General features: G+C 46.8%; 1 protein-coding gene across 1 annotated transcript; it reads left to right on the top strand.

Moving 5' to 3' along the window:
• On the top strand, nucleotides 1-11,284 carry Shisal2a (shisa like 2A). The gene is made up of 3 exons (XM_069987054.1): nucleotides 1-182; nucleotides 4,158-4,297; nucleotides 11,024-11,284. The coding sequence occupies exons 1-3, from the start codon at nucleotides 1-3 to the stop codon at nucleotides 11,257-11,259; spliced, it is 558 nt and encodes a 185-aa protein (XP_069843155.1). The 3' UTR covers nucleotides 11,260-11,284.
• The last annotated feature ends 304 nt before the right edge of the window (nucleotides 11,285-11,588 follow it).

Here is an 11,588-nt window from a genome sequence, read left to right as displayed (position 1 = left end):
ATGAGCGGCGCCTGCACGAGCTACGTGAGCGCCGAGCAGGAGGTGGTGCGGGGCTTCAGCTGCCCGCCGCCCGGGGGCGAAGCGGCCGCCGTCTTCTGCTGCGGCTTCCGGGACCACAAGTACTGCTGCGACGACCCGCACAGCTTCTTTCCCTACGAGCACAGCTACATGTGGTGGCTCAGGTACCCGCCCCGGGCCCTAACCCCACCTAGAACCCCGCCCCTGCCTTAGCCCCCCTGCCCCCCGCCCGGTCCCCCAGCCCAGGCCAGTCCCAGCCAAGCCTCAGCCCTCCTCCACATGCCCACCCTGGCACCTCCTCCCACCCCCTCGCCGCCCCACCTCCTTTCAGCTCTGTTCTTTCAACCCTAACCCCAACCATTGTTTAGAATCATGCTTGAACCCCACCCCAGCTCCACTCCTCCGCCCTCATCCCGTCCCCATTCCCAAAATCCATCCTACCACGGCTTTCACCTAAATCCCCTAAAAGCAAACTTCTGTCTTCATACATTCACCAGAAACCCACGCTCCTCCAGCTGCCCACCAAAAGCCCCTTCCTGATGGCCAAACCACCTCCCCCCTAGTTTTACCCAGGCCTCAGTACTAGGCACAGTCCTTACTCTTCACTCACCTCAACCTCTTCTCTTAAAGCCTACCTGTAATCCCACCTCAATCCACCCACATTCTGACCTCACATAGGGCCTAGCCCTGCATCCAAAACTCAGCCTCAAGCCTGCTTCCCCTATCCAGTGCTGCGCCCTAACCCAGCCCCAACCCTTTCGTTCTCTTTTTCATTCAGTCGTGGTTGTACTGAACATTAGTGTCTGCCTAGCCCTGTGGTAAGCACTTAAGAAGTACCCTGTTCTCAAGCTAAGACAGAAAACCTGGAGTTCAGAACTACCTCTAGGTTCTTCTTGACATGGTGGCATAATGGCATGGCAGAAGTCAGCCTGGGGCTTGGCAATAGAAGTATAATGCTCTGGTTTTCCCCAGTTGTTCAGGGAAAGGGTTGTTTAGGTCAAGGCTGACATTCTTGGAACCTAAGTGTGATCTGGGTTTAAGTTCCTCTGTGTTTCCAAAGGCTTCATCCTGCTGATCCTTAACCTGCATCAGGAAAATTGGAGGGAGCCATCTCAATAGAGAATGATTTTCCTGTCTAGAAGGTTATGAGTGGGGACTGCATGTTCCCAGGGTGGAAAGTTCAGACAGTATCACATGTTACCAAAACCTCTCAGAGCCTCTGAGTCTTTTTGTCTGTCAAGTGGGGAGAGTAACCAATCATTGCCTTGAATTCTGACAAAGGCAACTCTTTTATGCTACTGCAACTAAGGTATGTGGCAGTGACAGTTGCAAACATTACTTTTTTCTGGAGTGTTCCACTTGTAATTCTAAAAGAGGTTCAGATAGCAACATTATCGGAGGCTGCCCATATGAATTCATTTTCCATCATCCACATCATCATTGACTTACTATAGTCTTTGTTTTATGCCAGACACTTGGAAAGACACTGGGGATACAAACATACATTATTCTCCACCCCAGAGGAGCTCCAGTCCATGTAGAGACACACAGAACAGAAGTAAAACAATGGCATGTTTGTTTCAGATCCACTGGATGGAAGTGGAAATAAAGTGGTGCAGAGAAAGTAGGAGCACTTTAGGCTTGGATTTCTTTTTAAGACTCTTTTTTTTTTTTTTTTTTTGGGTCCGGTCATGGGGCCTGAACTTTGGGCCTGGGCGCTGTCCCTCAGCTCTTCAGCTCAAGGCTAGCGCTCTACCACTTGAGCCATAGCGCCACTTCCGGCTTTTTTCTTTTTGCTTATGTAGTGCTGAGGAATCGAACCCTGGGCCTCATGTATGCAAGGCAAGCGCTCTACCACTGAGCCACCTTCCCAGCCCCTTGGATTTCTTTTTGAAGTACAAGGAAAGTGGAGGCCTTGGATCTAGACACAAACTGCTCCAAACTTCAGCTCTGTCTTACTAGCTGCAGGAATTGGAAAAGTTATTTCATCTCCTGATCTCTTTTCTCATCTTAAAAATAGGGACCTGTTACTTGGAATTGTTGTAAGGAGTATAATAATGCATATGTCAAGTGACCAGTGCATATAGTAGGGGTGCAGTGTGAAGCTGAGAGTATGAAAGTGAATTATCAAAATCTAGAAATATCATAGCAAATTGAGATTTCGAGAACATTACCCAGGACCAGCCCAGGGGTTAGACACTCTTAGCCCTGGCATATGTCTCTACTTTACAGATGGGAAGACTTGAGAGAAGTTCAGTTGTTTATCTGGGCATGCCCTAGTGAGAAGTGGAAGAGTTGGGAAGAATACTCAGGCTTATCTAGCCTCAAGCCTGGGCTCATCTTGTTCCAGGACTATCTAAACTTAGCCTGGCCCTCTTATAACCTGATCTACTCAGATCACTCAAAAAACACTCACCGACTGTGGTGCCTTCTGAGCACTCTGTAGGTCCGTGGAGACACACAGATGAGTAACCCTCTTAGCACCCAGGAGGTACCCCTTCCCTACACACTTCCAGGATCCTACCTGTTGCCATGGAAACGTCCCCATGGAGTACCTTAGTGGTTCAGACAATGTTTCAGGGGGAGGATTGGATGCATTGATCTCTGAAGTCACATCCCATGTCACTGTGACCCCAAGGGCAGTTGAAAGGCTCTGGGAGGGGGCAGGGCACATTTCCTTCTGAGCTAAAAAATAATGTGGTTCATAAATATCACAGGCTGTGATGGGGCCGGGAAGGACTGTGAGGGTCCTCAAGGCACCTAAATGATCAGTAAGCTCAGACCCAGAAACTCTTTGTCCTCCTCATCCTCATGATCTGGACAGAGTCCCACCACTTCAGGGTAGAGACCTTAATTTTACTCAGAGTTCTATGTGGTTTTTGCATGAAAACTGGTCCTTACAAACATGAAACTGTTCGGGTAAGCTCTGTTTCCTTGGAGAGAGAATGCTTGAGTGGGCTTTTAAAGCAAAACACTCCGTGAAGAAGCAGCTGATATTTTCACACCAGCTGCTACACCTGCCAAACACTCTCCATCACTCATTCTGCTTTTACCAGGAGGTGAGCTGGAAACAGCAGCCTTGTAGGAGGGCAGAGTTGGTGATCAGGAACTGTATCTAATCCTTAGGACCACCAGGTGAGATAGGAAGCTTTATAAATGAAGATCAAGGGCTGGGAAGGTGGCTCAGTGGTAGAGCCCTTGCCTTGCATGCCTGAGGCCATGGGTTCAATTCCTCAGCACCACATAAGGAAAAAGCCGGAAGTGGCGCTGTGGCTCGAGTGGTAGAGCGCTAGCGTTGAGCTGAAGAGCTGAGAGACAGCGCCCAGGCCCAGAGTTCAGGGCCCCACTACCGGACCAAAAAAAAAAAAAAAATGGTTTCCTAGCTTACATGTGGCAGAACTTGGATTCAAACCTAGAACTCCCTGGTGTCAAAACTGATCCTCAAATTCTTTTTTTTTTTTTTTTTTTGGGTCCGGTCATGGGGCCTGAACTCTGGGCCTGGGCGCTGTCCCTCAGCTCTTCAGCTCAAGGCTAGCTCTCTACCACTTGAGCCACAGCACCACTTCCGGCTTTTTTTCTTTTTGCTTATGTGGTGCTGAGGAATCGAACCCAGGGCCTCATGCATGCAAGGTAAGTGCTCTGCCACTGAGCCACCTTCCCAGCCCCTCCTCAAATTCTTTTTGAGAGGTCACAGAGGTTTTTCATTTGTTTGTCATTTAGATTCAGACCAATGAGATCCTACAAAGCCAAATATCCTTTCAAACCTTTCCTGAGACAGAGAACACACCACCTCCTGAAGCAATGTCTCCCCACGGGATGATGGCGATCATTTAAAGTTCATCTTATCCTAAGACCAGGATTTCCTCCTTAGCCTCTTCCTTTACATCCCTAGCTCTGTATACAAAGGTTATTCCCCAGTCTCTAGGCAGACAAGCAGAGGTAGTACCTGCTTTTCCAACAACCTCCAATCGGGGACACATTCCATAGTCCTCTCACCCTTTGCACAAAAGCTGCTTTAGAGGTTCTTTTACATAGATGTCCCTTGTAAAAGGCGAAATCCCTACCAGAGCACAATTCTCTAAGTGGCTACCTCCCAAAGCCCCCCCGCCACTCAGTCCCCTGTGGTCTTCTCTCCCCAGTATTGGCGCTCTTGTGGGCCTCTCCATAGCAGCAATGGTTCTCCTGGCCTTCGTTGTGACTGCCTGTGTGCTCTGTTATCTGTTCATCAGCTCAAAGCCCCACACAAAGTTGGACCCAGGCTTAAGTTTACAGACAACAGGTAAGAACAAGGCCACATGACTTCTTTGTACTGAACAGGCTAGCACCTTTCCAAAAGGGAGATAATTAGAAATGATGTTTGGAACATTTGCTTCCCCAGTGTTCCTGGAAGATTCAGAAGCAGCAGCACAGGAGGTTCACGATCTGAACATTTTCATGGGCCCATTGTTTATCTGACTCCTTTAATGTAGTCAACACTTTGTTTGTTACACAAAGATTAATCCAGGTAGTAGATTTTCTGAGATGCTATTCTAACTCAAGCCCTAAGGAATACAAGTGGATTTTAATATTATCCCAAACAAAATAGATATTAATAAGACAAGTTTGCTGCCCCCCCCCCCCGAACTCAAGGTTATTCAGAAACTAGAGGAAGGCCAGAGCCATTATTTGTAAAAGACAAAATCCTAGCTGGGCCCTGGTGACTCATGCCTGTAATCCTAGTGTAATCCTAGGAGGCTGAGAGCTGAAGATCCGTGTGAAGCCAGCCCAGGAAGGAAAGTCCATAAGACTCTTATTTTCAGTTAACTACCCAAAAGTTGGAAGTAGAGCTATGGCTCAAGGCATAGAACAATATACTTGAACACAAAAGCTCAAGAACAGTGCCCAGGCTCTGAGTTCAAGCCCCAGGACTGCCCCTACCATACACAAAAGATTAATAGTCTGGGGCTGGGAAGTTGGCTCAGTGGTAGAGCGCTTGCCTTGCATGCATGAGGCCCTGGGTTCGATTCCTCAGCACCACATAAGCAGAAAAAAGCCAGAAGTAGTGCTGTGGCTCAAGTGGTAGGGCACTAGCCTTGAGCTGAAGAGCTGAGGGACAGCGCCCAGGCCCAGAGTTCAGCCGCCACAACTGGCAAAAAAAAAAAAAAAAAAAAAAAAAAAGATTGTCTAACTTAATAATAAAAAGGCAACAAGCAACAGCGAAAGGACTTTCCTAGGTGCTGATCACTACCTGTGTGAATGATGGAGTTGAGGCTGAGCACTGAGAAATAGGAGGAGTGATACTAAGGGGCGAAGGATTCCTCTGTTCTCTGTGGAGTAAGGAATTCCCAGGAATCATTGGCAGGGGTGTAGGGAAAGAAATCAGAATGTAAGAAATACATATTGGTAAAGTTAGCCAATCAAATACAAATTATATAGAAGATGTCATACATGAAATTAACAAAAATGGCCTAGAAAGAAAAATATAGAATGTATACGTGTAAATATCTACCTACAACAGCAAATGATTGATCTTATTCTCTGATCCTGTATTTGCAAGCTTATCTGCTTGCTAAAATGTAACCTCTAAACCAATATTTGAGGCACTGCTGAGGTCATTTGCAGATGTGGGAAGTGCAGAGGGACAAAAAATGTGAAGTACACACTTTCCAATTAATGTTGACCGTGGTGACATTCTGCCTTCTTGTTCCAGCTCCAAACCTATAAACAAGTTGCTCTTTGCAGGGTGTTCAGTGTCATTTAAAAAAAATTTCTGTGATTTTTGTTGACAATTTCACTGTTTAAAATAGCCTCCTTGAGGGCTGTGGATGTAGCTCAGAGTTAGAGTAATTGCCTGGCTAGCACACGGCTCTAGGCTTGATCCCTAGCACTGCAAAGGCTTGTGTCTTGGGGAAAAATTATGTGTGTTGTTCAGGGCTGCTGGCTATGAGTTCAATGTTAACAAATCAATCATATATATTAAATAAGGTATCTTTGAACATCAATACACAAAAACAACGTTATGTATTGACTGACTGACAAAAGTATTATAACCAGAAATACATAGAAACTATGCTTCCTCTAGGAGCAATGATTCAGTAGTTTCTAATTCAGTATTGGTGATGACTTTCCAGAACATAACTAATGTGAATAATGAGAATTGACTATTTAAAATGAAACAGAACTGGGGCTGGGAAGGTGGCTCAGTGGTAAAGTGCTTGCCTTGCATGCTTGAGGCCCTGGGTTCGATTCCTCAGCACCCATAAGCAAAAAACAAAAACAAAAAGACCGGAAGTGGCGCTGTGGCTCTAGTGGTAGAGCACTAGCCTTGAGCTGAAGAGCTGAGGGGCAGTGCCCAGGCTCAAAGTTCAGGCCCACAACCGGACCCAAAAAAAAAAAAAGAAAAGAAACAGAATTGACATCCAGAACATATAAGTACACTGTTGAACAAATCAGACAAATGTACTCCACAGACACAAGTGCCCAATTCACATGGAAGGGTGCTCAGCCCTCCTAATAACCAGAATGCAATTTAAGAATGATATTTCTGGCCGGGCACCAGTGGCTCACACCTATAATCCTAGCTACTCAGGAGGCTGAGATCTGAGGATCAAGGCCCAAAGCCAGCCGGAGCAAGAAAGTCCATGAGACTCTCATCTCCAGTTAACCACCAGAAAACCGGAAGTGGTGCTGTGGCTCAAGTGGTAGAGCTCTAGCCTTGAGCTGAAGAGCTGAGGGACAGTGCCCAGGCCCAGAGTTCAAGACTCATGATCAACCAAAAAAAAAAAAAAAAAAAAATCCAGGTGCTGGTGGCTCACACCTGTAATCTTAGTTACTTAGGAGGCTGACATCTGAGGATTGTGTTTCAAAGCCAGCCCTGGCAGGAAAGTACATGAGACTCTTATCTCCAATAAACCACTCAGAAAACCAGAAGTGGTGCTCTGGCTCAAGTGGTAGAGCGCTAGCCTTGAGTTGAAGAGCTGAGGGACAGCACCCAGGCCCAGAGTTCAAACCCCACAACCGACCAAAATAATAATAATAATAATGCTATTTCTGCCAGGTATTCATGCCTGTAATCCTAGTTACTGAGAAAGGTGAGATCTGAGAATTACTTTTTGAAGCCAGCCTAGGCAGGAAAGTCTGTGAGACTGTTTTTTGGATTTTTTTTTTTTTTTTTTGTCAGTTATGGGGCTTGAACTCTGGGCCTGGGTGCTGTCCCTCAGCTCTTCAGCTCAGGGTGAGCACTTTACCACTTGAGCCACGGCGCCACTTCCAGTTTTCTGGTGGTTAATTGGAGGTAAGAGTCTCCTGGACTTTCCTGCCCAGGCTGGTCTTGAACCGTGACCTCAGATCTCAGCCTTCTAAATAGCTAGGATTACGAGCGTGAGCTACCAGTGTCAGCTGTGAGACTCATCTCTAGTTAACTATCAGAAAAGCAGAAGTGGTGCTGTGGCTCACAGTGTTAGAGCATTAACCTTTAGGGGGAAAAACAGATATTGCTTTTTAGAATAATTCTACTGGGCTGGGAAGGTGACTCAGTGGTAGAGCGCTTGCCTTACATGCATGAGGTCCTCAGCACCACATAAGCAGAAAAAGCTGGAAGTGGAGCTAGAGCTCAAGTGGTAGAGCACTAGCCTTGAGCTGAAGAGCTGAGGGACAGCGCCCAGGCCCAGAGTCCAGGCCCCACAACCAAAAGAAAAAAATTCTATTGGCATAAGCCTAGAAATGGATCATATCAATAATGAGAAAATTGGAGTAGAAATGGATACTATCATATATGGATGGTTAGAGTATAAATTGGAGCAGCTGCTTTGTGCAGAAATTTGGCAATGCCAACTTAAACTAAAAATACATGTACCCTGTATCCAAACAGGCACTCTACCACTAAGCCACATTCCCAGCCCTGAGCATTAGGTTTAAGGAAGGTCTGACTATATATAGGCCGTGGGAGCAGGTTTCTCAGCCATGATGAATAAATTCTTTATCCTGATTGTGGTTGCAGTGATTACAGAAATCTATACATACAATCTATACATACAATGATAAAATTTTATAGTGCAATACATGAAAAAAGTAGATATAAAAATGGGTAAGAATGAGTAAGATCTATGGTTGGGCTAATCAATTTCTTTTTTTTTTTTTTGGGGGGGGAGGGTCCGGTCGTGGGGCCTGAACTCTGGGCCTGGGTGCTGTCCTTCAGCTCTTTAGCTCAAGGCTAGCGCTCTACCACTTGAGCCATAGCGCCACTTCCGGCTTTTTTTTCTTTTTCCTTATGTGGTGCTGAGGAATCGAACCCAGGGCCTCGAGCATGCAAGGCAAGCGCTCTACCACTGAGCCACCTTCCCAGCCCCGGGCTAATCAATTTCTATCAATATCAGTTTCCTATTTATATAAATATTCTCCTTAGGAGTAATACAATGCTATCACTGGGACAGCTAGATAAAGAGAACACTGCTTCTCTGTGCTATTTTTATACCTTCTGGTGAGTCTCTGGTTACTTAAAAATAGAAAGTTCAAAGAAAAACAAAGGGTGAGAAGACCAAAAATAGGATTGGCTGTCGGCATGGTTTGTGCAGAGGTTCACAGTCTGAGGCCTGTGAAGCCACAGCCCTCAGACTGTCAGCTCTACCGTCTGTCTTGGGCTGGCTTTCTCCTCTGTTATCTTTTCTCCTGGTTGTAAATGGCTACCACAGTCCCTACCTAGGCTTTTGGTTCCCATCAAGCAGAAGACATCAGAGGGTGCCATCCTTTCCTTCAGTGAAAAAGGGAAAAAACAAATGGAGTGAGCTTTACTTGATTGGACCACCAAAGGTCAATGCTCTACATTGATTGCACATTCAGTGGCAAAGGAACAAGATAACTTTATTGATTTGGATCCTTTGAGCCTACTCCTGGATTTGGGATAAAGCCAGTCCCACCCAAATTAGCTATCTACCACCCAAATTAGCTATCTACCACCCAAATTAGCTATCTAAATGGGAAGACAGGGAATGGTTGTCGAGTAGCCAACTCCAGCTCTTTATCTTTTTTTTTTTCTTCTAGTTGTGGGGCCTGAACTCAGGACCTGAGTGTTGTCCCTCAGCTCTTCAGTTCAAGACTAGCACTCTACCACTTGAGCCACAGTGCCACTTCCAGTTTTTTCTGCTTATGTGGTGCTGAGGAATGGAACCCAGGGCCTCATGCATGCGAGGCAAGCACTCTACCACTGAGTCACCTCAGCACCACATAAGCAGAAAAGACTAGAAGTGGGCACTGTGGCTCAAAGTGGTAGAGTGCTAGCCTTAAACTGAAGAGTTGAGGGACAGTGCCCAGACCCAGAGTTCAGGCCCCATGACCAACAATAACAATAACAACAACAAAAAAGGTCTCTCTGGAGGTGAGGTACAATGGCTGATGCCTATAATCCCAGCTACTTGGGAAGCAGTGACCAGGAGAATCAAAGCTCAAGACCAGGGGCTGGGAAGATGGCTCAGTGGTAGAGTGCTTGCCTTGCATGCATGAGGCCCTGGGTTCGATTCCTCAGCACTACATAAGCAGAAAAAGCCGGAAGTGGCGCTGTGGCTCAAGTGGCAAGCACTTGCCTTGAGCTGAAGAGCTGAGGTACAGGGCGCAGGCCCAGAGTTCAGGCCTCACAACGGACCAAAAAAAAAAACAAAAACAAAGCTCAAGACCGGTCCAGGAAAATGTTGGAAAGGCTCTTTTCAATCAATAGACTGTGTCTGTCATCCCAGATAAATAGGAGGAATGTGGTTCAAACTAGCCTGAGCACAAAATATAAGACTCCAAGCCGGGCGCTGGTGGCTCACGCCTGTAATCCTAGCTACTCAGGAGGCTGAGATCTGAGGATCGCGGTTCAAAGCCAGCCCGGGCAGGAGAGACCATGAGACTCCTATCTCCAATAAACCACCAGAAAACCGGAAGTGGCACTGTAGCTCAAGTGGTAGAGCGCTCGCCTTGAGCTGAAGAGCTGAGGGACAGCGCCCAAGCCCAGAGTTCAAGCCCCATGACCGACCAAAAAAATATATATATATAAGACTCCATTTGAAAAATAATGAAAACAAAAAGTCCTGGGATGTGGCTTAAGTAGTAGAGGGCCTACCTACCAAGGGCAAGGGTCCGAATTCCAAATCCAGTACCACCAAAAAGAAAGTGAAAGGAGGAGAGAGAGAAGGGGGGAGGGGGGAGGAGGTGGAAGGGAGAGGAATGGATAAGGAAAGGAAAAGAAAAGAAAGGAACACATCTCTGTGGCTATAGCATGGAGGATAGCTTGTAGATTATTCCAGTGGTCTGGGCAGAAAAAGATGATAGCCTGACATATGGCCTTGAGGACAGACAGAATAGGAGGCAGCTGATGAGCGCGTGAAATCAGCAGGACCTGGTGAAATTCCTGGCTCTGTCTCAGAGTGGAGAAGATGTAGGAAATAACTTGAAATTCCACCTTAAACACTTGAGATGATTTTGGCCAGGGCTAGGGGTAGGGATGGGGAGGGTGGGGGTAGGGCGTGGTTCTGGGGCTTGAACTCTGGGCCTGGGTGCTGACTCTGAGCTTCTGCGCAAGGCTAGCATTCTACCAATGGAGCCACCATGCCACTTCTAGCTTTCTATGGTGTGTGTGTGTGTGTGTGTGTGTGTGTGTGTGTGTGTGTGTGTGTGTGTGTGTGTGTGTGATTAGAGATCATAAGAGTCTCAAGTATCTTTTCTGCCCTGGCTGGTATTGAATTGCAATCCTCAGATCTCAGCCTCCTGAGTAGCTAGGATTACAGACATGAACCACCAGCACCTGGCTATACAGCACCTTTTTAATAGAGCCTGTCTCCTAGGGCTCTGGTAAAGATCAAATCTTCATGTCTCCCCTATGAATCTGTAAAGTCATGGGAAATACTGTTAGTTCCTAGGGTATGATGTGGTCTGTTGTTAACAAGAATTCATTTTATGAATGAAGCAACTAAGTACAATGTACTTCAGAGGGCATGGTCCTGGGAGAAAGAGAGGCCTGCAGAGGAAGCCCCATCAGCTTGTTGTATTTCAGGTCCCAAGGAAGTGCCCCCAGATCACCAAGGAACAAATACAGCCAACACAATGGAGGTGCCAAGGACAAACCCTCTGGGACACAGTTACCCTTCCTCAAACCCGTGTCTGGAAAGCAAGAAGAGGCAGACCCTGGGTTCTAAGCACTTCCTCCACAACTGCTTCATGACTACCGTTCCAGTCAGCCCTGAAGAGCTAACTGTCCCCACTGGTGACACCTGTGGATCAGTCCTGTAAGCATCCAATAAAGATCTCTGCATCATCCCTTCTGGAGTCTGTTTTTAGTGTGGAAGGCAGGATTGAGAATGGCCAAAGGGACTTTGGAGCCTGGTAGGATACAGGAGGGTTTTTCCAGCAAAGGCATCCAGGTCCTGCTGTGGACCTGGCCATCCTATTCTGTTTGGCCTGTTGTGGGCCAAAGGAATTCTGCAGGATCTCAGTCTTCAGAAGAATGGTCAATAACAACTCCTGTCAGAGAGAATCCTGTGGGGAGAGAACAGTCATTTGGTTTCCTTCTCCCAGAGGAGGTGTAGTTAGGAGCCTCTGGGAGGGGCTCAGGATTGGGA

Source organism: Dipodomys merriami, unplaced genomic scaffold (genome assembly GCF_024711535.1).
Source record: "Dipodomys merriami isolate MVZ:Mamm:240054 unplaced genomic scaffold, mDipMer1.0.p SCAF_34, whole genome shotgun sequence".
In the NCBI taxonomy this organism is placed as follows: Eukaryota; Metazoa; Chordata; class Mammalia; order Rodentia; family Heteromyidae; genus Dipodomys; species Dipodomys merriami.
Note: the sequence above shows the minus strand (reverse complement) of the source record. Positions and strands in the feature narration are given on the sequence as shown.